At 49.8% G+C, this 26,835-nt stretch overlaps 1 protein-coding gene, 1 long non-coding RNA gene and 1 other non-coding gene across 4 annotated transcripts; 2 read left to right on the forward strand and 1 right to left on the reverse strand.

Annotated features, from left to right (window-relative positions):
• Nucleotides 1-23,470, forward strand: LOC118351801 (uncharacterized). Of its 2 annotated transcripts, none has more exons than XR_004807852.2 (4): nucleotides 1-979; nucleotides 1,081-1,228; nucleotides 20,797-20,919; nucleotides 22,900-23,470. It is a non-coding gene; the product is annotated as an uncharacterized LOC118351801 (long non-coding RNA). The 2 variants fall into 2 exon arrangements; XR_007404681.1 differs by having other exon boundaries at nucleotides 2-979; nucleotides 23,190-23,470.
• Nucleotides 7,037-23,246, reverse strand: CBLIF (cobalamin binding intrinsic factor). Its single transcript, XM_025459846.3, has 9 exons — nucleotides 22,626-23,246; nucleotides 21,219-21,395; nucleotides 20,423-20,536; nucleotides 19,860-20,000; nucleotides 17,369-17,550; nucleotides 12,995-13,172; nucleotides 11,419-11,620; nucleotides 9,157-9,275; nucleotides 7,037-7,258 (listed from the first exon to the last, which is right to left on the reverse strand). The coding sequence occupies exons 1-9, from the start codon at nucleotides 22,702-22,704 to the stop codon at nucleotides 7,197-7,199; spliced, it is 1,254 nt and encodes a 417-aa protein (XP_025315631.3). The 5' UTR covers nucleotides 22,705-23,246; the 3' UTR covers nucleotides 7,037-7,196.
• LOC125753297 (U6 spliceosomal RNA) lies at nucleotides 15,313-15,419 on the forward strand. The gene has a single exon (XR_007404797.1). It is a non-coding gene; the product is annotated as a U6 spliceosomal RNA (small nuclear RNA).
• Nucleotides 23,471-26,835: the final 3,365 nt, after the last annotated feature.

The raw sequence follows: 26,835 nt of genomic DNA on the forward strand, positions 1-26,835 counted from the left end.
CAGCCCGGGGCCCTGACCTTGGGCGCTCCCCGGGTTGCACCCTGGCCTGAGCTGGGAGCTGGTGCTGCTGACCTGTTAGGTGTTGTGTCCCCCCCAGCCCCCCCCAGAGGTGGAGGTCTGTCACCTGGAGGGAACAGCACCATCCCGCCTGGAGGCCTTGCTGCTCCAGGGACCCCAGGGCCTGGACAGTTACCAAAACTTGATGATTAACGTAAAATAATGAGTATTCTGGCGGAGGCTGGGCCAATCATGTCTTAATATGACAGGCTTTTTAATATTTGGAAGGACAGAGAATCTTTCCCCAAGCCTATAGGACACAAATCGGATTGACGCATTGAGACAGCTGTGTGTTGTATTTAAATTAGACTAAATCTCCGTGTGGTCAAGGATTAATTTCATAAATGGCGAGAAATAAAGCCCGTGAGGCTTGCCGGGCTCCTGGAGAGCTTTCTCCGGCCCCAGGCCACCTGCACACCCCTGCACCCCGAAGCTGTCTCCAGAGTGAATGGGCTTGACGGCAGCCAGGCCTCTGAGCTTCTAGAGCAGGCCTCTGAGGGTCAACGCCCCCAATCCCGAGCCAGAGCCGGATTCTAGGCAGCCCTTCCCTGCTCCCTCCCTCCCAAGGTGGTAGATGACAACGTGCTCAGGCATTAGAACATCTCAGGGTGAATATTGTGTAATTTTGTTTTGGGTGGAAAAATAAAGTGTCAGTACAACCTGTCTTTGACAGGTCTCGAAGTCTTTTGATGCCCTCCCCTCAATTTCTACTTTTTTTATTTTTACTTATTTAACTTATTTTTTAAAAAGATTGCATTTATTTATTCACGAGAGAGACAGAGAGAGAGAGAGAGAGAGAGGCAGAGACCCAGGCAGAGGGAGAAGCAGGCTCCACGCAGGGACCCTGATGCAGGACTCGAACCCGGGACCCCGGGGTCACGCCCTGAGCCAAAGGCAGGCACTCAACCACCGAGCCACCCAGGTGCCCCCTTTTGTTTATTTTAAAAGAACTAAAAAGTAAACTCAAAGTTTTACATTTAAACAGTTACCATGACAAATGACGCTTATTTTTCTTTGCAACAGTTGTGCCCGGTACAATAGGGTACAGAGAGGAAAAGCCAGCGACGCCTTTCTGTAGGAATTCATGTTTACGTAGACACGACGTGATGAGCACAGGCCAGCTACTGCCGAAACACCAGAAGAGAAGTAAGAGTAGAGTATCGTGAAAACGGTAGGAGGCACGTAAGGGCTCCCCTCGTCCCTAAACACGATTTTCCCTCCTTCCAGGTCTCACAGCCCTTTCTTTATGCTTCTCTCTGGTGGTTCCATGGTATGTATCTGTAGGAAACGGATGTTCTGGGATGAAATGATTTGCTACCCGGCAAGTATGATGCAAAGTAGAGGTAAAAAACCTTGATGTTCCTACTTTTACTGGCATGGGTTTGCTAAAACCTCCCCAAAATTGGCTTCAGACCACCTGCATCAGATGTTTCTGAGACCTTGGTGTAAATGTGAATATCTGGTCCCTCCTTACTGAGCCAGACAGTGCAGGTGGGGTCCAGGAATTCCTCTTGTGAACTAAGCCCTGTGGGTGATCCTAAAGCCTAAGCAAGGGGATTACCAGTCCTCGGTGAGCGCTGTGAAATTTTAAGATGCTACAATGTATAGCTACAAGGCATTATTTTTGGATCATCCGGGTCTCTATTCGCTGGGATTTGTGATTTTCCCATCTGTATAAAAATCACAATCTCCATGTTTAATCTTCCTTATTCTAAAATCAAGAGATAACGGAAGCCTGAAGCCTAACTCCAGGGCCAGTGGTTGACATACACGGCACCCGCACGCATGTTGTCTGTGTGTATGCGCAGGCGTGCGCACGGTCTCATTCTAACAAAAAGGTTGGGCTTGGGCTTATCAGAGTCTAATCACAATATCGTGATGTGATAAATCACCGTGGAAGCTCCTCATCTCAGGAAGTCCATGGAACCTCGTCAAAGGGCTAGTGGTACGTCTTCTTCGTCACCTCGCTTCCATATGGTGTAGGGCCTTCCTGAGAGAGCAGCTGCACTGCTGTGTTTTGGGGTCCTGGAGTGAATGGGCGGGAGAGATTTCCAGAGACGTTTCTGGTGCAAAAAAGTGGTTTTTATTAAAGCTCAGAGACAGGACCCGTGGGCAGAAAGCTGCGCTGAGGTTGTGAGGAGTGACTGAGTATATTCTTGGAGGGGGTGGGGGTAGCGGAAGTCTGAGGTTTTCAGGACCTTGAGGTGTCACTTCCTACCGTCTAATAAAGCCTCCGTCGTGAGACCCTCCGGGTCAGTGGGCCATAGCCTTGGAGGATGACTGCTCACATGTATGGGGGGGGGGGGGGTGTAGAGATAAAGGACGTTTCCAAAGGGATTGACCCACCAGCAACATCAGAGTGCCTGTTGATGCACATACGTGCTGAGCTCTCTTGCACACCTTTTTTATTTTTTGAAATTTATTTATTTATTTATTTTACTTAAATTCGATTAATGAACATATGGCATATTCTTGGTTTCAGAGGTAGAGTTTAGGGAGTCGTCAGTCGCATAGAACACCCAGGGCCGCCTCCTTCATGCCCATCACCCAGTGACCCGGCGGCCCTCCCATGCAGCGACCCTCAGCTGGTTTGTCTCCATCTCTGATTTCATCCTGTTTTATTTTCCCCTCCCTTCGCCTGTGCTCCTCTGTTTTGTTCTTAAATTGCACACGTGAGTGAGACCGTATGATAATGGTCTTTGTCTGGCGGGCTTCCTCCCCTCAGCATCACGCCCTCCAGGGCCGTCCTCGGGGAAGCCCACGGCGGGTGCCGTCCTTCCTGGCGGCTGAGTGATGCCCGCTGTATCCATAGACACCTCCTCTTCATCCATCGTCTGTCGGGGGCACCGAGGCGCCTCCCACCGTGTGGCTGCTGTGGACACCGGGGCGCAGGTGCCCCTTCGCATCAATCCCACACGTGCATCCTGGGGGCAAATACCCCGTAGTCGTCACACCTTTCTCTCAGAGCTCTGCCGGCGTGAACACGGACAAAGGACACCCAATGTCATGTGCATAACAGGCTGTTAAAACAAGATTGTACCTGACTCAGCTTTGTGGTGACCCCCACATTCCCGAGTGAGCCGTTGGGCCTTCTGGGCAGGATGGATTGATGATTGATTGATTGATTTTTGATTTTATTTATTTTAGAGAGAGAGCACGAGCAGGGGGCGAAGCAGGGGGGAAGAGCCTCAAGCAGGCTCTGCGAGGTGAGCGTGGACTCGATCTCAGGACCCTGAGCCGAAACCAAGAGTCGGAGCTTAACTGACTGGGCCACTCAGGTGCCCCCCGGGCAGGATTCATAAAGGAGGCGGTAGGAACTGGCTGAGGACCCCATGCAGGGTGTGGATTTAGGGTCCTCTTACATCCTGCTCACCAGGGCCCCACCGAGAAGCGGGAGCCAGGAGCTGGAGGAGCCGCAGAGATGGGGGTGTCCAGGGCCTGAGGGAAGACTTGGGGCCCCAGGACGTATTTTTGGTTGGGGCAGAGGAGGACATACTTCAGCCCCTACCAGGTGCCATGCGGGTCAGCCCTGGCAGGGGTCAGAGGCAGGGGCCGGGGAGGCCAGGGAAGGGCCAGGAGCTGCTGGAAGCACCAAGTGGGGCCGTGCAGCCCCTCTGCCGCCCTTCGCCCTTGGCTTCCACTGAGGCACCGCGGCCCCAGCAGGCCGGAGCCCGGAGACCAGCACCTTCACCTGCAGGTGGATCCACGGTGGCGACTCTTAACACAGTATCGGGCGCTTCAGGTACTGAAATCAGAATTTATATTTTTTATTTATTTATTTTTTTTTAGAATTTTTATTTTTTTCTTTTTAAATCAGAGAAATGAGAAAATGACAAAGTTGGTTTTGGAGTCTGGGTAAGCAGGAGCAGGGTAAATTCAAGTTGTTGTTGTTGTTGTTGTTTTTCCTTAAGATTTTCTTTTTAAATAAGCTCTACCCCCAACGTGGGGCTGGAACTCCCAACCCTGCGGTCAAGGCGAGGCGGCTCTTGGGTGGGTTTCCGCCGGGGTGCGCTGAGGCCCGCTCCACAGTAAGGCAGCTGGCAAGTTTTCAATGACTTAGTGCTGTTGAGCTTTTTCTCCTCTCTTTGCTCTTATATTTCTGTCGGTTTTCCTGTGTGTGTCATTTGCTTGCCTGTGTGCTTTGTGTTCCTATTGTACCGTGTGTTTGTCAATTCAAAATACTCGTTATAATATTAAGTACATTGACTTCGTTTATATATGGATTTTTTTTATTGTTTTCATTATGTCCTTTAATTTTTTTGAGGTAGGACCATCCCTAATTTTCATGCAGTAAATCAGCCAGTTACTTTCTCTGTCTCTCTCAATAAACAAAATCTTTTAAAAGAATGTGATTTTATAATATACTAATTTCCCCATAATATTTTTTGACATTTTATCCCATTCCTATGGTCTCCTTGATCCGAAACCAGTGCTACACCCTTTTAATTATTGTCACTCTATTACATATTTTTATGTTTGGTCAAATTCACTGTACTTTCTGTAAAAACATCATGGCTGTTTTGCGGGTTTGGTCCTCAGGATGAAAGCTGGAACTGCTTTGCTCTATTCTCTCTCCCTTTCAGATTTTATTTTCTTGGCCAGAATTATTCCCCTCCTCCTCCTCCTTCCTTCTTGTCGTCGTTCTTAGAAATCTCAGAGCCATTGGCGCTTCCCAGCAGGATTCTTTGTCATTTTGAAGAATGACGGGATCTCGGGGTCGGGGGCGGGGGCGGGAAGAGCCTGGAGGAGGCCCCCCTAGTTCCACGTCTCAGGGAGTGATCTCCGGTCCTGAACTTGCTAGAGGTCATTCGTGTATCCAGATAAAGGCAAGCACAGCGGGATGGGAAGCCGGCTTCCCTCCTCCCCCTGCAGACAGCTACACCACCTGACCGCTTCCCTGCAGGGAGCTGAGGCCGCGGAGGTCGCAGAAACCCTAATGGAGGCGCCTGGGCTCCGGCCTCATGGGGAGGAGCACCCAGGCTGCATCCTGCACTGCAATTGCCACAGGTCACAGGTCCCTTGTTGGCCTGTTGGCCTGCCGGCCCCCCCCTCCCCGACGCATGCAAAGGAACCCACATAACTAATGGCAAAAATTGGGGGGCAGTATTCTCTCTCTCACACCGACACCCCTTCCTTTTTTTGTTGCCCAATTTATTGTTACATAAAAAAGACCAGCTTTGTTAAAAGTATTTTCCCCCCATCTTCCGGTTGCCCACTTATGTCTCAAATGGAGAAAAGGTAGACAACAGAGAAGCAAGCAGACGAAATCAGTCACCAGCAACCCCACCACCCGGTGACCCACCCTGATGCTCGGGCGTGGAGGGCACACAGCGCACCATGGGTGACTTCGTGTCAGCAGGTGTTTATCTTCAACACGGATCTTGCTGACATTTTTTTTTAAGATTTTATATATTTATTGATGAGAGACATAGAGAGAGAGGCAGAGACACAGGCAGAGGGAGAAGCAGGCTCCATGCAGGGACCACGACGTGGGACTCGATCCCGAGACCCCGGGGTCACACCATGGGCCAAAGGTGGCACTAAACCACTGAGCCCCCGGGATGCCCTGTTTTGTTCCACATATGAGCCAGTGATTCCTTTATTGGTTATTTACCCAAAGAAAAAAAGACCATTAATTCAAAGAGATACGTGCACCCCTACGTGTGTGGCATCACTCACAATGGCCACATTATGGAAGCAGCCCGGGCGTCCGTCCATGGACGAGTGGATAAAGATGACGACGTGGTGGAGACGTGCAGTGGAGCATTGCTCAGCCGTAACAGAATGAGCTCTTTGATGATTTTACTCTTACGTGGAATTTAAAGAGTATGATCTCACTCATATGTGGAATTTAAGAACTTCAGTGACTTTTCAGTGTCCCCTCACGTGGATCCACCACTGTTTACCTGCCCATTGCCCTATGGTTGGACAAGTAGACTGTTCCGTGTTTTCCATATTATGAATATTATGGCATGTAGGAGAAATCACTTCCCCTTCTGGAAGGTGCCTTCCACCGCGGTACCAGTGCTGGCCTTTTTCTGGGGTGATGATGTACCTAGTAGGTATGTTTGGGATGGGGGCTGGGGCTGGTGGTTCATGCCTCCTTCTCCCCGGAGCCCCTGTTGCCAGAGGGCAGGCTCTTACCCCAGTGGCTGGGAGGGGAGACCTGTGACGGGGCAGGTGACCGTCTGCCTTGGGGTCAGTATTAGGAAGGTACTGAGGCTGCATCTCTAAGGTTTGCTCTCCAACCGCCTCGGCGCACATTTTAATTCTTGTATATCTGTGCCCTATTATGATTCTCTCCTTTGTCTCTTTGTCTAACTTACAGAATTGGGATTTGGCGGTTGACGTTAGTATATTTTAGGTCTTTTGATACAATTTCCATATTCTTCGCTAAAATGTTGGTACCAGTGTTGATTCCTAGCAGCAGAGATGAGAGTAATGATTATCTTTGGAAGCTTAACTTTTCTTTCAAATATACATACATAGTGTGGTTATAGATACAAATTTCCATTTAATATGTAAAAAAATATACGTGGAGTGGGATTTTAGATATGTATTTATATTTAATATATAATGTATATATTAAATTCTATATTACCAAGTTATAAATATATATATAAATTATATAAAATATGCATCTCAAAAACTTAATTCTACCCAGAATAAATATTAGAAATGGAAGGGGAGAGTCATAACACCGTTCACCTAGTTCTAAACCATCTGGGAGTCTCATTTGCAATAATGTTGGCCATTTTACCGATCTGAGAAGCAGTACTTTGTTCAGGAAAGAAAATTGGAGTCTTTAAAATCTTTCATTTGTAGAAGTAAAGGAATGTGTTTGTTAATTAATCAAGAAGATCAGAATGAACCCCAAAAATACCAGCTGGGCCCTCTCCAGGCTTCAGTGATGACCGGCAGTCATTGCCTTGAGAAGCCGGACTTTTTCACGGGTTACGGATGTAGAGGCTCCAGGGCAGGCAGTTTGAATCGTTTATTCTACACAGTGATTTCCATGTTTTTATTAGGAATATGGTCGCATCGTAGATAACCCACTTTTTGGCATAGATTTGGCATAAAGTGAACCAAGGCTCCACCATCCTTTGGGGACGTCTGAGAGCACGGGACCCACCTCGGCCTCAGTACTGCGTGAAGTTGGCCGTGATGTGCTCATGGTCGCGGGGGGTGTAGTCGGCAACTCCTGGAAACAAGCAGAGAGGAGCAGGGGTGAGCAGGGTGGCTCCCAGGCCCGGGCTTAGCCCCTTGCTGGAGGCGTCAAGTCCGCGGCTGGGCCGGGTTTGCAGCCTGGGAGCTGCCACGGGGAGCGCGGCCTTGCACGAGCCCTTGGGCGGCGAGGCGTCTCCCCCGAAGTTCCCCAGGACCATCTCCTTGGAAGAAACCTTTCAGGCTTAGGGGTGATGACTGGCGGATGCCCAGCACGCACCTGGCCGCAGGTGAGTGTGCGCCCCGGCCACTGACCTGAGCCAACCTTAGGACGCTGAGGTTGGAGCTCGGGCGCAAAAGCATTGCCTGAATCGAGGAAGGGCAGTGGGTGGAGAACCTCGTGTTCCAGGGCAGGAAAGCCAGCTGGCGGCAGCCCCGGCCACTCGCTCTCGGGTCGCCAGGCATTGGAAGGCATGACCCCAGGCCCGATCTCCTGGGATCTCCGAGGCCTTTCTGTTGACCATCCTCTCCTGGAGAAGAGCGACAGTTGGCCGACGGGAGAACAATCCCGATCTCGGGTCCCAAGGCAGCTCCTGAGAACCTACTAACATTCAGCAGGTTTTGAAGACACTGCACTTACTCATTTTAAACATGTTATTTCTAAATTTTTCTTACCAACCCAAGGAATGGCCACTCCTGTCTCCATTTACAGTTCTAGAAACCGGTTCCGAGAAGACTCAGCCCTCGCCGGAAGCAGCCAGCAAGCGAGAGCCGGGGCTTCTAACCAAGCCTCTGTCCCTCAAGACTTATTTTAGGCCGCGCTGCCGCTCCACGAGCCCCGCCCGGCCCGGTGTCCGAAATGGGCTCCGAAATGCCTGACGGATGAGAAGACACGTCTCCGTGGTCGTCTCGGGTAACGACGCGCCTCTGCGGAGCCACAGCCTCAGTTCTGCTGCCACCTCCCCTGGCTTTACGTCTCCCTGCACGGGGACAGCTACGCCCTAGGCTAGGTGACACCATCCTTGGACAAAGCCACATGCAGGCCTCTTTAACCCGGAGATTTTCGTGTTTGTGCAAAATGTCAAAGTATGTTCAGGTCTTGCCGAGGTCTGAATTCTATCCCTGCCCCTTTCCACACCCGGACACGCATCGACTTCCTCCTCTTGGGAGATTTTACAGCCACGGCAGAGCAGGAAGAAGAGTGAAGGCCGAGCGAAGCCCACGCGTGCTGCAGTTGGGCCGACGGCGTGCGATCGCGGCTCGCTCCGTCCCACGCTAGATGCAGCGCTTGCACGAGCCCCCCTGACACTCCAAGACTTGGTTTCTTTCCCCGTAAAGACAGAGTCACCAACACCTACGGAGCTGACGTGTGAAGTAGGACCGCACCACCCCACAGGAGCCCTGCTCCCGCCCCTGGCGCTCGGGGCCACTGGCACGACGGCCCTGCGCTTTGGTTGGATCCCAACGGGCCCATCTTCTTGGATCACATACTGCTTTTTCTACCTTTTTATTTTTTGTCTCTGACATTATCTGCTTTTTCCTTTTTCAGCTCTTATTGCTCTAAGTAGGTCAATCCACGCTTCTTGGTCGCTGCATGTGTCCCCATCGGCTCAGAGTGGAGTCAGGATTCCTGATTTTTTTTTTTTAGGATTCCTGATTTTTGAAAAAGCTTTTTTAGAGAGCCAGCCACCTGTCCTATCTCTTATCTATCTATCTGCCCAAGATCTATCGTTCAACCGAATCTCTGTATATATCATGATGATATATATGCGAGCGTACACACGTGTTGTCACTGTATACACACGTATCATATATATATACCTACAACCGCACAATTATTTGCTGATTAAATGAATGAATTAATTAAATATGGAAATGAAGGAAAGTAGCCTTCAGACTTTGGAAGAAAGTCCCAGATCCCTTTCCTTTACTCACCTTCATTCAAAGGTGTTTTGCCACTCAGGAATTGCCAGTATGTCCTGTCATGGACACTTTCAGCAATATTGTTGATAGAGGACACGACAAGGCCCCAGGATGTCATCGTGGTTACAAATCTGCAAGATTTGCAAGAATAAAATCATGTGTGATTAATCTCAATTAGGTCAGGCAATAGGGGTTAAGGTGAAGGGACGGCGATATTCTAAATGTTTTAGAGAACGAATAACACCATGCTCAAAGGAGAAATTGCAAATGATTAATGAATATCAAATTACTTCACTTGAAATTAAATGAAATTAAAATGGAGTTTAAAAAAAACCTATCAATATGCAAATTTTTTAAAACATAAATGCCCAACAATGAGTGAATACTTACATGAGTGACGACGGAATGAATATCCGAGATTGAAGTTTTTTTTTTGCAAGTTACAAAATTGTACTTTTCATTAATTTTAAGTGACATTAAAAATACATGTGCAATAATTGTTACGTGAAAATGTGGGACACAAATTTTACGCGAAGCAACCATCCCGTCCGTGTGAGGGATCACATCTATAATATGCACAGAAAAGACACCTACGAAACTATAAAGAGATGTCAGCAGTGATTACATTGTGGATGTGCTGTAGATGCTTTGTTTTGTTCTTTTTTTTAAAAAAAAACTCATTTAAATTCAATTAATTAACATGTAGCGTATTATGAGTTTCAGAGGTGCTTTGTTTTGTTCTTTATGCATCACCCCTCCAGCGTCTGCTGTATGAATTTATGACATTCACAGTCAGGAAAAGAAAAACGAGGCACAATTAGAGCTCAGCTCAGAGAAGTAAGGTAATGGCCAGAGGGTATTTGAAAACTAAGTATTCTTGAAATGCAAAAAAAAGGATTCTTGAAATGCAAAAAAAAGTATTATTGAAATGAAAAAAAAGGATTCTTGAAATGCAAAAAAAAAAAGGATTCTTGAAATGCAAAAAAAAAAGTATTCTTGAAATGCAAAAAAAAAAAAGGATTCTTGAAATGCAAAAAAAAAAAAGGATTCTTGAAATTCAAAAAAAAAAAAAAAGGATTCTTGAAATGCAACTCTTACCCTGACCTGCGTTATAGGGGCCGTGGACGGTGGACACGACGTCCTGAACCTAGGCCTGTGGGATGGATTCCACGCGCCCCCAGTAGCCCCGTCCTTGGGCTGGGCCGGTCTCTCTCCTGGCATCTCCCTGCAGGTTTGGCTCCTGCCGTCTTTCCTTTGCAAGGCGAAGGCCCTCCTCCTCCTTCCAGGACCTGGCAGCTGCCTTCCGCTCCTCCTGTGACCTCCGTCGTCTCCATATTTCTCTACTGCTTCCTCCTTTTTTGCAAACTAGAAACACATCCCAAGGGTTGATTTTTATCTCCTGGGAGTTATTTCTGTTTTCTACCCTTTTCCGACAGGGCAGTGGAAGGAACATGAGCTTCGCGGTCAAGTCTGGGTTCAGATCTCAGCTCTTACCAGTTTCAAGCCTTGTGGTCTTAGGAACGCCCCTTAGCCTCGGGGGCCTATGTGGTGCTATCTGTAAAGTGGGCCCCAAATCCAGTGCTCCTAGAGCCTGTGGCGTCTTCCTGGGCGTGAGTCCATTTACCACAGATGGAGTCTCCATCACCCCACAGATTTGTCACCACAGGGAAGCCCCAGCTCTCCTCCTTGTCTCCCACCCTTGAACCAATGAGCGTTTTACAACACGACTTTTCTTGCTTAAAAACTTGTAACACGTTTCTATAGTGGGAAGGGCAGATTCTTTGGCCTGGTTTTTCAGGCTTTTCCGATAGCACCCAGCCTGTCCTTCCAGACGTGCCCCGCTTGATGCAGTCCGTAGTCTCTTCCCTCGTCACACGGGCCACTCACGGACCCCGGAGTCCTTGCTTATTCCTGTCCCGAATGCTTCATTCCAGCCAATCCCTCTTCCTAGAGCGTCATCTTCCACTATCGTCCCGCGGGACTTCTTCTTCGAGAGCTTTCCAGGGCTGCGAGCCTTCCTGGACTGCCCTAATCCACAGTGGCCCCCCCTTGGAATCCCTGTTTGTAAGACTCCATCCTAGGTTGACTTGTGTGATTGTATTTTTCCTGACGGCCTTGCCAGTTACTAGACTGCAGGCCTCTCAAGGGACCATGACATGAAGATCTAAGTCACCAGAAGTGGGGAAAAGAAGTAAGAAAATGAAGGAAGGGGGAAGAGGATGAGAATTCACGTGGGGTCCCGGGGGAATGGTGAACGCGGCTTGCAGCACTCACTTGAACATGGGATTTCTGCGTTGTGCTTCCTCTAGGACAACGAGGAGCACGGATCCATCCTTCACGCTAACATCGATGGTTTCATTGAAGACCAGCTCCACCCCCTTCAGCTGGTTATTTATGGTGTACGCGACGGTGATGTTGGATGCCGAGGTGGGAACGGGGCTGGGTTGACTGGGGAGAGTGGGTTGCACTTGATGACCTGTGGACAGCCGAGAGGCCAGATTAAAGATCATGGGGCTTGAATTATGGGTGCAAAACCTCTGTTATTGGCAACTCATCCTAAAAAAATTTTTTTTAAAAATTCAAGAAATGGCAATGATTTTGTGTCCTTTCTGGGTTGTTCTGAGGCACTGGTGTGGTCTCTGAAGCTCCCACTTCCGTTCTACAGAACCGTTCGTAGCTGAAGAGCCGACAGCTAGTCTTATAGTGAACATTAGTTTCCGTCAAAAGAATTTATAACCAGAAGGGAGGACTGTTAACCACACGTTGTGTATTTTGCATGATTGAGTTCTGATGAGTTGGGGGCTTTTTCAGCAACACTGTGAACCTGGAAGCAAAAGGTAGTAGATTTTAGACCATTTAGCAGAACACTGGGGGCCTCTATGGTGTAGGATCCTAGGAGAGACTCCAGGGCCACCTCGTCAAGGTTGGGAAATCACCGGGCGGCAGCCCGAGGAGGCAGGTGGACGTGGCCGTGTCTGATGTGGTTGGGATCGGGGTGCTTGATCGCGGCCTCTGTAGATCGTGGGCTGAGATAGACGAGGAGCCCAGCCCTCTGCTCGCCTCGAGAAGACCACGGACCCTAAGGTGAACCGTACTTTATACTAGGAAGAAGGGTGTGAGGTGTCTTTACCAAAGACTCGTGACCTCTGGAGCAAGGATATGCGTATGCAGGACTCCCACTTTCTTTGTACGCGTTTCTGCAAAGTTACGTGTCCCTGTATTCTACTTTTAATTGGATAAAATAGAGATATTTAAAATAAAAAGCTACTGTGCCAGGTTTCCACCCCATTCCTTCGGTGTGCCAGGAGCACCGAGGCTTTATATCCAGATCGCCAAGTCTAGGCTTAAATGCCAGCCCTGTTCTTCTCTGGTCTCTCAGACCCGGCTTTCTTTGCTTTGTGTGGCTTCCATTTATATTTAATACTTATTCCATTCTTCCAAATGTTGTTGGTTTTGTTTTGTTTTGTTTTGTTTTGTTTGCTACCTATTTGTCTCTCGACCTTGTAAAGAGCAGATATAAGCACAGAATAATGTTTGGTGCATCGGCCAGGTAAATGAATAAAGTTATGTATCATCTGATTGTTAGGACCACGGACACTCCCTCTTCACCAGCACCTCACATGATGCTCTACCTATCGTAGGTGCTCACTTAATACGTACTGAGTGACGTGCTGAGTGCGGCTGAATTCTGAGGGTGGGTGTGTGAGCACGCGCCGCCCGGGGATTGGATATCGGCTGTGGCTCTGCCTACGTAACGAGCCCACATACCACTTAAAGTCGATGCATATATTATCACTGGCATAAGTTGCCACTTAGGACGTAAGGAAAGGCAGAGATGAAGAGTCCTTACCAGGGCTGCAGGACACATAGGGCACATCCAGGTATGTCTTGCCTTTCAGGGAAGGAAGGATTTGGGCAATGGACATGGGATTGTGGAACTTCCCCTGCTCAATCTCCTTAAGTATCGTGTCCATGGTCTTCTTGCAGTCCCACTCCTTGTTAGGTGGCTCAGGTGTCACAGAGAGAGCCTGGGACCGGAGAGACAGAGAGATTAGGCACCGCTAAGAGTTGGCCTTTAGAAGCTTTCCAAGAGACGTACTTGATCACCGGTCTCGGGGACCACCCAGGGTCCAAACCTGAGCTGCCCAGGGTTTGGGATGTCTGTCGTGCTCACTGCTGCATCCCCTCCTCCTAGCTCAGGGCCTGTCACACAGCAGTCACACAACTATCCGCGATGGTGTTCCCCAAGTCTGATTGCCGCACAGATACCTGTTGGATCGCTATCAGGGCTGCTGTATTTATGGCACGTGCAGGTAGAGCGAAGGTAAGAGCCAGCACGGCTCACACGCTCCGGGGCCTGTGTGGGTCTGGGACGGCCTGGCCATCTGAGCCTAGGAGAGCTCTCCTGCTTCGGGTTGTCCGGTACACCCTTGGGTGGACTCCTTCCATACTTTGTGATCACGTCAGGAGCGTCAGTCTGGCCACAGGGTGGACTCATGGCCGGGGCTGGGCTAATCATAGAGTGCCATCCTTTTGGTGGGCACACGACTAGCCAGCGCCCTTCCCTGATATACGGCCATTCAGGGAGGGAAGGATTTCTTTCTCTCCTGCTGGGGACCATGTAAGTAAGCACTGGGCCATAATGGCCATCTTCCTCGGTCACTCTGAAGGAGCCCTGCAGTAGGAGACAGTGAGGAAAACCAGGGCTGGGCAACGAAAAAAGAGTAGTGCTTGAAACACATAATTCGAGTCCTTTATCAGGTTCATCCTGAAACTTAATCTAGCCCTGGACCCTCTAGTTGATGTGAAATAGTAAGTCCCCATTTTTTTTTTAATCTCAAGCAAAGATTATCTGGGTTTCTGTGATTTGCAAAATGATTCTTGATTAATGCACCAAGTAATTCGTTCTACTTTGCTGAGTTTTGTGTCGCAAGGGTAAGATAGAATTCAGCATTCCCGCTTGCCTTTGGGGGTTCATCTGAGGTCCAGATGTGGGACGATAAGCAAGAGCATCTTGTAACGTGTGGTACATGCAATCTCGTCACCACCTCCCTCCCTTTGGGGTTGTGCTGACCACGACCCTCAGTGTATGTCAATGGTTTGAGGTGGCTGGTGACTGACTCGCCTGAAGCTTGGAATAGGAAACGAGAGAAGTGAGAGTAGAGTCAGAAATGGCTCCGTGAGCCAGAGGCAGGTGACCAACAACCAGGCAGTCTTGACAAGCAAGCCTATGACTGTTGGCTTTGGCAACCGTGGACCCTGGCCCTTGCCAGAGGTCACTTTATAGGGCAGTTTGATTTAAGGGACTTCAGGTAGGTACTCCTCCGGAGCCAGATCTTGTTCACTTGCCATAGTCACCTCTTGGATCCCCAACAAGATGTATCCCCTTGGTAATGAAGCATCACCAAGGCCAACACTCTAGAGAAGAATAACACATTGCACTAATAACTTTGCATGAAGCTGTTTATCAGATTCCTTTCCTAGGAACATCGAAAGCTCTGGAATATTGACGGAAGGAAGAGAAGAAATTCTGGGACAGGGGAAGTGCCTCATGAGTGCGCGGCCAGAGCACTTGAAGGGCACCGACGTCTTGGAGGAGGATGAGTGAATGAAGGCTGAAGAGCAAGCTTCATATCACCACTCTTCAGCTGGGAGAGACCATGAGAGCTACTGAGCATCACATTTGTGCTTGTGATAAAAACAAAAACAGAAACAAAACAAAAACAAAAACAAAAAAAACTTTGCAACCATGCTTTTATGGGGGAAAGTGAAATTCAGAGAAATTCAATATTTGCCCACAGGGTGGCAGATCTGGGATTCAAACTCAAGTGGTGACGTCTCCAGAGCCCTTTACTTCTCGACAGCAGGATGTTTTAAATTAGAAACAAGTTGAGGGGATGAGCACTGGGTATTGTTATATATGTTGGCAAATTGAACACCAATAAAAAATTTATAAAAATTAAAAAAAAATTAGAAACAAGTTACACGTTAGGTATCTGGTGATTTCAGACGTCAGGCTGCGTGGGTCTACTCTAGCCGTGTGCCGTGACTCCGGTGGGGAGAGGTTACGTGTCCTAACTGATTAGTGAGCCACGTGACCTGTGATATCTGCATAAGGATGAGATCTTGCCTTTTCATAAGTAAAGCTTTATTTCTTAGGTACAGCTTGTGCTCGCTTCGGCAGCACATATACTAAAATTGGAACGATACAGAGAAGATTAGCATGGCCCCTGCGCAAGGATGACACGCAAATTCGTGAAGCGTTCTTAGGTACAGCTTATCAGAATGTACCCGGTGGCTGATAAAATCCCAAACGGATTTCACAAACCAAACAAAAGCAAACATTTCTCTGTCTGGCACTAAGGGGAAGCAGGTTTAAGCGAGTCAGAGATAAAGCCCATCTCCAAAAAAAAAAAAAAAAAAAAAAAAAGCCCATCTCCTATCCCTTCCTGACTGCCTCTGATACTCCACAGGGCTCCCTAGACCTGGGCCCCGGGGTTGCTCTTGGGTGAATCAGCGACGGTGACAGTCCATTGCCCCACGGCAAGACTCCATTCACCATGACGTGACACAGAGGCAGCTTTGTTCTCATTAGCTGCTTCCTACTTTGGAATTTTTTTTTTTAATTTACTTTTATGTTTAACATAAATTGATTTCTAGTCTGTTTTTGTCCTTTGCTAATTTCTACCGTGTGGAGCATCAGGGCCAATGTCTGCTCCTTCCCCCAACAAGATTTCTTTCTACCACTTGCCCAGAGTTATACTGGATTTAGAGCTGGCATCATAATTCCATGGTTCTCTGTTTCCTGGGCTTTCTGAGTTAAGAGGGTCATGATGTAGCTTTTCTATTAATTGCATTAGGCATTTTGAGACTTTGGAGCATAAACTTCTCAGTTTGGACTAGAGGATTTGGCCACAGATGACCCTTTAATTCCTGATTCTAGCTGGTCGTCTCTCCCCACTATCATTAGCCTATCTTTATTGAAAGGTGCTGCCCTAATCAACCCCAATCAATGGGGTGGGGATTGGGAGATATAACAAGCAGCCTCTTACGGAATCCGAGTCTGAGAATCTGTACAAGGAACACATTGAGTATAGGATGTGGGTACAGACACACCTGGCTCTGCCATTTAGAGCACTGCGTGAGGTTGAAATGAGATAGAGATTGTACATGAGCTTGACAAGTCAGCTTTAGGTTATTTTCACTAATCAGCCTGAATACAAGCCCACATTTTCTTGATCAAGATAAAGGGCTGGCAAGATGGAACCAGAAAATTCCATTTTTTGAGGAATAAATATAATATCCTTTTTTATACATCAAATTTTAATATCCTTATTTTTAATATCCTTATTTTTGATACATCAAATTTTTATCAATTTATAATTATTATGAACAAACTGATCATTATCAGTTTTAATATCCTTATTTTTTATACATCAGATTAATATCTTTTAATTTCCTTATTTTTTATACATCAAATTTTCATCAATTTATAATTATGAACAAACTGATCATTATCAAAAAAATTTCGATCATTATCATGATCAAAATTTTAATATCCTTTTTAATGTCTTTATTAAAAGATAGTTTTTAATATCCTTATTTTTGATACATCAAATTTTCATCAATTTATAATTATTATGAACAAACTGATCATTATCAGTTTTAGTATCCTTATTTTTTATACATCAGATTAATATCTTTTAATTTCCTTATTATTTATACATCAAATTTTCATCAATTTATAATTATTATGAACAAACTGATCATTATCAAAAAAATTTCGATCATTATCATGATCAAAATTTCAATATCCCTTTTTTAAAATCTCTAGTAAAAGATATATTTTAATATCCTTATTTTTTATACATCAAATTTTCATCAATTTATAATTATTATGAACAAACTGATCATTATCAAAAAAATTTTGATCATTATCATGACCAAAAATAAAAAACAATATGTTTCTAGGATTTATTTATTTTTTTCCGAGAAAGAGAAAAGAATTCATGTAGTTTTATTTTCATACTTTACCTAGGAGTAGGGAGGAATGAACACCTGCTTTTTACCAGTCGAGAAACCGAGACAAATACAAGGAATCTATCTCAAGTCACACTAGCTGGTCTTTCCTGGAGACATTAGGAGAAGCGTGGGCTCCTGAGCCTACGATCCAGTCTCACGGCGCGGGTGGGGACCCAACCAAGAGCAGGGGCGACGCGTTTACCTGCATGGCGAGGCCGGTGCTGTAGACGTCTCCGATGATGCCGTTGTCTTTGATCCTCATGCTGATGTTCTCCACGACATCCTTTAGTACCTGACTGAACAGAGTTCTGTAACCTTCCTCTGAACCTTCCGGGATCTTGTTGTACATACAAGTCAGAGCCAAAGTCACCATGGCTCCTGTGTCTGTGAAGCAGGGGCGGGGTGGGTGGGTAAGACAGGGGCAACCGCACGACATGAACCACTAACATTTACCGTGTGCTCACAGCCTTCCGGCTACGCTACCTCCTTTACTCTTCAGGAGAACCTTAAGTGGGACCTACTATTACCTCCGCTGAAGGGATGAGGAAATGGAGGCTCAGGGAAGCCAAGTGATGGCCCACGGCCAGCCAGCTGGTAAGTAGCCGTGCCAGGGCCTGAACCCAGGTCTAGATGGCTCCACGGCCCATCCTTTTAATTAATGTCGACCGGCACTGTATTCGATCTCATTGCTTTCGTCCCAGTGTTTGTCTTTTCAAAGTGTCGCCGGTTCTTGAAAGCCCAGCCGTCACTACCTCTCAGTGGTGACGCCTTCGCTGGTCTGCCCAGCGCCACGGTGCAGTCTCTTTTTTTCAACTTTTTAATTTTTTTAACTCGGCTACATGCTGGGCTTGAACTCATGACCCCGAGACCAAGACCCAAGCTGAGATCAAGAGTCGGACGCTTAACGGACTGAGCCACCCAGGAGCCCCTCGTTTCTCAACTTTAGCAGGTGTTGCTTGGACCTGTTTTGCAATCTCAGCACTTGCTGCTCTGTTTTGTTGTTACTGTGCTCCGTGAGCTCCTGGGTGGGGGGAACTTTGCACCCCCCTCCCCCAGCACCCAGCACGGGGCCGTTTTCATTATTTGCACGGGAAAGTGTATGTGGACTGAACAAGCAAGCTCTGGACAAGACAGAAGAAATGGAAGACTTGCCAGATGGCTCCTTTCGCTGAGCTTCCCCTCCTTACGGTAACCTCCTCCCGAAGTTTGTGCAACCCCATCAAGGATGACAGTGGTGTTGCGACCGTCGCCGGCCAAGGAGCCAGGTCTCCTGAACTGACAGCCTAGGAATGCGTGAGGTCCCCGACGGAAACCAAGGCCCGTGAGCTCCTGACCCCGAGGGAGCCTGCAGGAGTCCTTGCCTCCTGGTCTGAGAAAGCCTGGAAGGACAGTTTCCTGAGATGACAGCGGTTGCTGAGGCTGCGTGGTAGCGGGGGGATGACCCGAGATACAGAGAGCGAGAGAGGGGAAAAGGCGGCCAGGAGGGGGGCCCGGGATAGCGTCCTCCGAGAGGGCGTCCTTCAGAGCAGGCAGCCTTGTCTGCACCGGGTGCGCAGAGCGCGCCGTGGGCCCCGGAGGGGCTCCGCTCACAGCAGCCCAGCACCGTAGGATGAGGAAACACCATGGTCTGGCGTCTCCTTGGAGGGGGGAGCATCGCGCCGTTGGGGCCCGGAGGGTCTGTTTACTAGAGAGACTGTCGGGCTTTCTAAGGAGAAACCGAGAAGAATAGAGAATAAGAGCGGTAGTAGTGATAAAGGGGAAGGTTCGGGGCGCCGGGTGGCTCAGGCGGTTGGGCGGCTGACTCTTGGCTTCGACCCGGGTCATGACCTCGGGGCTGAGACGGAGCCCTGAGTGGGCTGCACACCCAGCGTGAAGTCAGCCGAGATTCCCTCTCCCTGCGCACGCGTGCTCTCTCTGCCTCTGTCTCTCTGCCTCTGTCTCTGTGTCTCTGTGTCTCTGCCTCTGTGTCTCTGCCTCTGTGTCTCTGTCTCTGTGTCTCTGTCTCTCTTTCTCTGTGTCTCTGTCTCTCTGCCTCTGTCTCTGTGTCTCTGTCTCTGTCTCTCTGCCTCTCTCTGCCTCTGTCTCTCTGCCTGTCTCTCTGTCTCTGTGTCTCTGCCTCTGTCTCTCTGTCTCTCTTGAATAAATAAACAAATCTTTAAAAAGAGAAGAGAGGGCAGCCCAGGTGGCTCAGGGGCTTAGCGCCGCCTTCAGCCCAGGGCTGATCCTGGGGACCCGGGATCGAGTCCCACGTAGGGCTCCCTGCATGGAGCCTGCTTCTGCCTCGGCCTGTGTCTCTGCCTCTCTCTCTCCCTGTGTCTCTCATGAATAAATAAATAAAATCTTTAAAAATAAATAAAAATAAAGAGAGAAGAAAGAGCACTCAGGGAGGGGCTGAGCCTAGACATGGATTCAATTCTTTACGAATTTGCCCGGGAGTAACTGCTGACTTGGGAGCCTCAGCGCCCCCAGTGGAGGCTCCGTCGTCGTCAGACCTGTCATTCCATCGGTTCCTCTGTGTCCCTTTCACTTATTCCCTAATCACGTCTCCGACAGTATTTGCCGAAGGCCTCCCACCCGCAGACGTTTCCAGGCCCTTGGCTCCTCCTCCACGGGAGCCTCCCCGCTCCCCCCGCAGCCCCCTCCGGCCCTTGGGTTCCCAGCTCAGGGCCGCCTGCAGGTGGCCGCCAACTCACCCGTGTTGAAGGGGGAGAGGCCGGCTGCCAGGATCTTGGCCAGGCGGGCTGCCACGGGCAGGGCCCTCCCCGGGTGCTCCTGGCACAGGGCGAGCACCGCCAGGCTGGGCCCGTAGAAGGTCCAAGCTGGAGCACTGGGGCCTGGGAAGGGGACAGAGGGTCTCTGTAAGGTGAACATTCACCATCGTGAGGACCTTCATGAGAAAGGTAAAGGTCAAACCTTTAAAGAAATTTCTAGAAAAACCCATCAAAAAAAAAAAAAAAAAAAAAAAAGAAAGGCTCCACGTTGGCAAAAGTAACGTCAAGTTCCCCAGAATAAGAATGTCCCCCGGCGGCGCCAGGGGAGGCCGTGGTGGGGGTCCTCGGGTGGAGGCTGTAAATCTATGTCCCTGGGGTGTGGTTTTCTCTGGTTCATTTGGAATCAAAGTGAGTAACCCCACGTGGGATTATCTGAGGGTCCCGCGTGCAGGTGACTCTCCGGTCGCCCTGCTGTTTCTTTCTAGGCTTAACGTGCTCAGGAAGGCCTCTGCCTCAGTCTCCCCTCTCCTCCGATGAGGTCTTACTCGAGGGTGGCCAGGCTTCCATCTGTCCATATAGAACCGACACTTTATTCCCAGGGTCTCGGCAGGAGGAGTTGAGGGCCATGATGGTGAGGGCCAGCTGGCCGACGCTCAGCCCTGCGGAGGGGAGATGAAACGGTCACGAGGACGCTGCGCCGGGCGCCAGGGCAGAGCTCTCTGCTTCTTGTCCAGATCATTCTGATTTTTTTAATAATGTGATTAGATAATTTTTTTAAAAAAATATTTGTAAGTCATTGCTCCACCCAACATGGGACTTGAACTCACAACCCGGAGATCAAGAACCCCATGGTGCCCCACTGAGCCGGCCAGATGCCCCTAGATGGTTTTTTTATTATCATTATTTTGTTTTTCTTAAGGAAAGGAGTATGGGAAAACGCTCGACCGCTGCTGAGCACCGTGTGACCCGACAGCTTCTCCAGGGATCCCTGGTGTCTACTTGGAAGAGCAGCAGGGACGCCTGTGCAGGTTCATTCCTGAAAGTAATTTTCACTTTACTACCTAACTGGATCCTGGGAGGCACGCAGAATAGAGGTTTTATTATTATTATCTTTGTTATTATTACGGCTGTGTCCTTGTTAGAGTCACCCGGTTAGGGGAGGAAGCGAGGGGGCCGCGCACCTGTTCACCGGGCACCTGGCCCACGGCCTCCTGCGCGGCCCGGCTCTGCAGGTGCTCTGGCTCCCGCGCTTCCCTTCAGGTGCACAGGGAGGGGGTTTGGGTGCTTCGGCTCCGCTCGCGGGGGCCTGGGGGGGCGTGCTGGGGGGCCCTGGCTTCTCACCCGCCGAGTCGCCGGCCCCGAGCCTGTCGGCCAGCAGCTCGCGGGCCTCCGCGCTGAGGGCCCCGGCCAGGTTCATGGCGATCAGGACGCTGGGGTTCGGGGGCGCCGCGCTGCTCACGGAGTCCTCCAGGAGCACCTGCAAGCCATCCACCAGGTGCTGCGCCGCCTGGGGAACGGCTGGGAAGAGAAAAGCCGCGAGCTAAACCGGGGTCCTCTCCCTCATCGCAGAAGCGCGCTTCTCGGGCTTCTCTCTGCCGGAGGACGGTGTTCCCAGGGGCACCCTCTGCCGGGGAGACTATCAGGGACACGTGCAGGAAACGTGGGGATGGTCTTTTGAGGCCAATTAGACTCCACATCTTCGCAAATGACCCTCATCTTCAACGGATGATTTCTCACTTAGTAAGTTCAAGCCCTGTGGCTCACGGACATATTCCTCCTAGCACATTCCTAGAAATCACTGATTTCTTTGCATTTTTTTCTCACTCTTTTTTTTTTAAGTTATTTCTTTTTGGGGCGCCTGGTTGCTGTCACCCGTGAAGCCTCTGACTCTTGGTTTCGGCTCAGGTCTTGATCTCGGGGCCCTGGGATGGAGCCCTGAGTCCAGCTCTGTGCTCAGCACGGAGTCGACTTGGGGTTTTCTCTCTCCCTCTGTCCCCCGTCCCCCGCCCCCATATCTTAGAAGATAAATTAATCTTAAAACATATAAAGTTATTTCTTTTTTTGCTTTTTTAGGATTTTATTTATTTATTTATTTATTTATTTATTTATTTATTTATTTATTTATGAGAGAGAGCATGCATGTGCATGCACGAGCAGGAGAGGGACAAGCAGAGTCCCTGCTGAACACAGAGCCCGACATGGGGCTTGATCCCACGACCGTGAGATCGTGACCTGAGCCAAAATCAAGAGTCAGACACTCAGCGGACTGAGCCCCCCAGGTGCCTTCCCACACCTTTTTTTCTTTTTTAAAGATTTTATTTTTAATTAATCTCTACACCCTACATGGGGCTGGAACTCGTAATCCTGAGATCAAGAGTTGCATGTTCTTCCAACTGAGCCAGCCAGGCACCCCCCTCCGTCTTACCTGAAAAACACAGAAAACGGGGTCTGACCTGTCCTCGGTGGATACCACCATCCCCCCTCGCAGCGGCCCGTGGTCGGGGCAGCTCTGAGCGTCTCGGTGCCACCAGCCATCATCCTGCACCAGTATTTCGATCCCTCTTAAGGGAAAACACGCAGACCCGCCTCCAAAATCTCCTGCCGTTTGGCCAGGAAGGATGAAGCACACACTCACCCCGACTCACGCCGTTGGAACCCCTACAGGGATGGCTGTTCCCCATCACTTTTCCCACAACAGACCCCCGGGAGCTGCTCCTGTGACCTCTCTGGAGGCAACGCCGTACTCACAGCAGGAGCTTCGGGCCCAGGTGCTGGTCCCCGCCGCCGCCCACAGGAGGTGCAGCAGGTGGAGGCTGAACCAGGCCATCTGCCTCTCTCGTCCTGTCCAAGGGTCCCGTGCGCTGATCCCTGTGCTTGAAAGTGGGGTGTTTCCTCTCCTCTCTTATATACGCTTTTTGCAGAACAGTCTGCCTTCTTTCCCTTCCAGCCACTCCCAGCCCCTTACGCCGACCTCTCTTTCCGTCTCTAATTTCCATGTGCTTATCTGGATTCCCTCCTATAGATCCTCCAAGGTGTGTGAAGGTGACTTCTAGTGGCACAGTCTCTGCGGTGTCTCACTTGGGGTGAGCATGCGGGGAGGGCCGCGGTGACAGATAACCTCCTGGTCTCTATGAGCAGCCACTTCACCGAAGCTTACGCTCTACCTCACGCTCTCCGGTGAGGATCCGCCAGGTGAAGTTGGCCTCTAGGCAATGAATTCACTTACTGTGACCCGGGTCTTTAAGGTGGTTTGACTTCAGGCAAGCAATGGACCCGAGGTTCCCAGAAATTGTAAATTTTTTTTTAAACTAGGCTCCAAGCCCAGCAGGGAGCCCAGTGCAGGGCTGGAACTCCCCACCCTGAGAGCAAGACCCGAGCCGCCATCGAGTCCGACGCTAAACCGACCGGAGCCACCCCGCCCAGAGATTATTTTATTTGATTTCTCTCTCCTTATCTGGGGACAAAGCCGTTTCAAACACCCAGGGCTCTCAGGCATTATCTTTTAAAGTAAATAATTAGAAAATGTGGGATCAATGAACTCTATTAAATATTAAGTGTTGAAAAAATAAAAAATAAAATAAAAATTATTATTATTATTATTTTTTTTAATAATAAAAATTATTTTTATTTTTAAGTGTTTATAGATTTCAGAAATGCAGCTCTATTGCAGCAAAGTGTGCCTCCTTATGACGTGCAGCTGGAAATAATGTCATGAGGTGATGAAGGGACGGGGTAATATTTTTTGTAAACCACTGGATTCTTTTAGGGGGATGTTTTTCAGTGGCTCCCACCTTAATAGAATTCCAAGTCCTTTTTTTTAAATTTAAATTTATTTTTTATTGGTGTTCAATTTGCCAACATACAGAATAACCCCCAGTGCTCATCCCGTCAAGGGCCCCCCTCAGTGCCTGTCACCCAGTCACCCCCACCCCCCGCTCTCCTCCCCTTCCACCACCCCTAGTTCCTTTCCCAGAGTCAGGAGTCTTCATGTTCTGTCTCCCTTTCTGATATTTCCCACTCATTTTCTCTCCTTTCCCCTTTATTCCCTGTCACTATTTTTTATATTCCCCAAATGAATGAGAACATATAATGTTTGTCCTTCTCCAACTGACTTACTTCACTCAGTATCATCCCCTCCAGGTCCCTCCACCTCAAAGCAAATGGTGGGTGTTTGTCATTTCCAATGGCTGAGGAATATCCCACTGTATACAGAGACCACAGCTTCTTTTTAATGACAAAGCCCCGTAGGATGTGGCTCCTGGTTGGGCCCCAGACCTGCCTCTGAGGGCTTCCTCCCTTGCTCCCTTGCTCCCCCTGCTTCTTCCAGCTGCCCTGGCCTCTTGCTCCCTGATCCCATCGCCTGCCCTTGCATTTGCCGCCCCGCTGCTCCCCCAGACCCCCGGGGAGGCCCCCCCTTCCTTCGTGTCCGCTCGAAGGCCACTTCCAGAGAGGTCATCTCAGGCCATCTCTGTCGTGGGAGACAGGCCGTGTCCCCAGCTGCTCCGCCCCCACTCGCAGGGGGAAGGGCCTTTGTCTCCCCTTCGCTGTTTAACCTCCAGCTCCTGGGCCACCACCTGGTTCACAGCAGGAACAGAATAAATACTTTTTTGGATGAACAAATTAACGAGCATGTGTAAGACCTGGGTTATAAAGCATTTTTCTTTCTTCCGTGGGGGAGCGTTGGTGGCCCTGTGGGGTGACTGTGCGGGTACTCCCTGGCCCCCAGTCCGGTCGTCGCCTCCTGGAGTCCCCTGCTCCGGGCTGTGGCTGGCCTCTCCTCTCGTGAATATAATACGGCAAAAGTCACGAGATAGGGTAGGAGACGGCCACCCTCCGTCTTGTTGGCTCTTGTTGCCGCTGGCTAATGTCCTTGCTCCGAGGTGAGGTGCCCACGGGCAGCTGACGAGGCGAAGGCCTGGGAGCAGCTCCAGGCGACAGCCCAGCAGCGAGGGGCCTGCCAACGACCTGGGCATGGATGTCCCCCGTGGATGGCCCCACGGGGAGCTTTGGCCTGAAGCCTCAGCTGACGTCCCCATTGTGGCCTCACTGGGAGACCTTGATCCACAGAAGCTGAGACACCATGTGTCTTGCTGCTCTAAGTCCTTACGTTTTGGGGTGACTTGCATTGTTGACTACATGTGGAGTTTGGCAGGAGATGAGGCCAGAAAGATGGTTGAGGGCTCCGGCCGCCCCATGAGGGAGCGAGGGCACAATAACTCCCTCCCCACCCCACGTCCACTCCCTAATCCCTGGAACCCACGTGGCGGAAATAAGGTCGCTAATGAGCTGACTTTGACATAGACAATTTGGGGGATTATTGGGGTGGACCCACCGTAGTCAGAGGTCCCTTTAAGCGGAAGAGGGAGAAAGGAGAGTAAGTCCGAGGAGGAGATGTGGGGATGGCAGTGGAGGTGGGGGTGGCACAAGCGCTGGCTCTGAAGGTAGAGGCACGTCGCCCTCCCCTAGAAGCTGGAGAAGGCGAGGAAGCAGATTCCCCTCTAGAGCCCCCGGAAGGAACTCCGCCTTCTAGGGTCTCACGGGGACAAAATCAAGGTGTGTTGAAGGACCCCTTGATTTTATCCCCGTGAGATCCGTCTCCGGCCTCCAGCCTCCAGGGCTGTACAAGGATACGTTTGCCTAAAGCCAGGAAATCGGTGGTGACCGGTTACAGCAGCCGTGAGGCTCTAACGCAGGATTAGGATCCCAGCGTGGTCCTGGCCTTGGGTTCCGGAGCTGCCTGTGACCAGCCTAAGATGCTCTTCAAGCGCACGCCTCCGTGCAGATGCCGCTCACAGCCATGGTTGGTGCAAGACTCAAGATAATACAATTGTCCCGCTTAGCAAATAACTTCCCGAACAGGACACACATTTCTTAACTCCTATATTTTGACAGTCCTTGGCTAACTATCGACTGAACTTCTTCTTCTCCTTTTTTTTTTTTTTTAATATTTATTCATTCATGAGAGACACACACAGAGAGAGAGAGAGGCAGAGACACAGGCAGAGGGAGAAGCAGGCTCCATGCAGGGAGCTCGACGTGGGACTCGATCCTGGGACTCCAGGGTCACGCCCCGGGCTGAAGGCGGCGCTAAACCGCTGAGCCACCCGGGCTGCCCTCTTCTTGTCCTTTTTTCAAAAGAAGAGGGTGGTGGTGGGGGGCAGTGGAAGGGAGAGGGTGGGAGAGAGCGAGAATCTTAAGCAGGCCCCAAGCTCAGTGCAGAGCTGGACGCCGGGCTTGATCTCACGACCCTGAGATCACAATCTGGACCAAAATCAAGAGTCTGATGTTGAACCGAGTGAGCCACCGAGGTGCCCCTTGCCTGAAACTTATTAATTTATTTGCCTGTTTTATCACGTGCCTGGTTTTCCGATGTCCAAGCACCCAGACTCTCAGTGCATAAACCTCTCAGAGGTTTATCAGTGTTGACTGTGCTCTGCTATGGCAGCAGAGGGACGTTCTCCCCCGGACTCAGTCCTGGCTCTGTCATAGTGCTAGGCCTTAGGACCCGTAAGGCAGGGGTGGCCGGAGCGAGGGTCCCCTGGGCAGTGTCGGTGGCACCCTAAGGGAATGTCGCTCCATTTCCCTCGGGTCTGTCTCTGAGATTAAATGCATCCCTACCAGGGAGCAGTGTCACTGTTTTCTACCGTGGGGCCACTGTTGGGAGAAACGTGGCTCTGTCTATTAAGGACGGAGGCTCCAGGGGCTACGGGGACGTGTTAGAAACACGGCGTAAGGGGAGTTGTTACGTCTGATCCAATGAGAGGGACTGAACGAGAACGGCAGAGGAAAGGACTTCCTCAACGCTGTGATTGCGCGTCCTTTGGTTCCACGGCGGTGTGCCCGTTAGAACAGCCTTACGCCACGTCTGGGAGAACAGGTCGAGCGCAAATTGTGCACTTGACTGGTGCCGACTGCTTATTATTGAGAGAATAATAGCTGGAATCATCGAGGGAGTCAG

The sequence above is a fragment of the Canis lupus genome, chromosome 21 (genome assembly GCF_003254725.2).
Source record: "Canis lupus dingo isolate Sandy chromosome 21, ASM325472v2, whole genome shotgun sequence".
NCBI classification, from domain to species: domain Eukaryota; kingdom Metazoa; phylum Chordata; class Mammalia; order Carnivora; family Canidae; genus Canis; species Canis lupus.

Coding starts and splice junctions, on each gene's coding strand:
- CBLIF (XM_025459846.3), bottom strand. CDS start 22,704: ATGGCCTGGTTCAGCCTCCACCTGCTGCACCTCCTGTGGGCGGCGGCG. Junction 21,396..22,625: donor CTGGGCCCGAAGCTCCTGCT/GTGAGTACGGCG, acceptor TTCTCTTCCCAG/CCGTTCCCCAGGCGGCGCAG. Junction 11,621..12,994: donor CTATGTGTCCTGCAGCCCTG/GTAAGGACTCTT, acceptor GGCTGTCCACAG/GTCATCAAGTGCAACCCACT.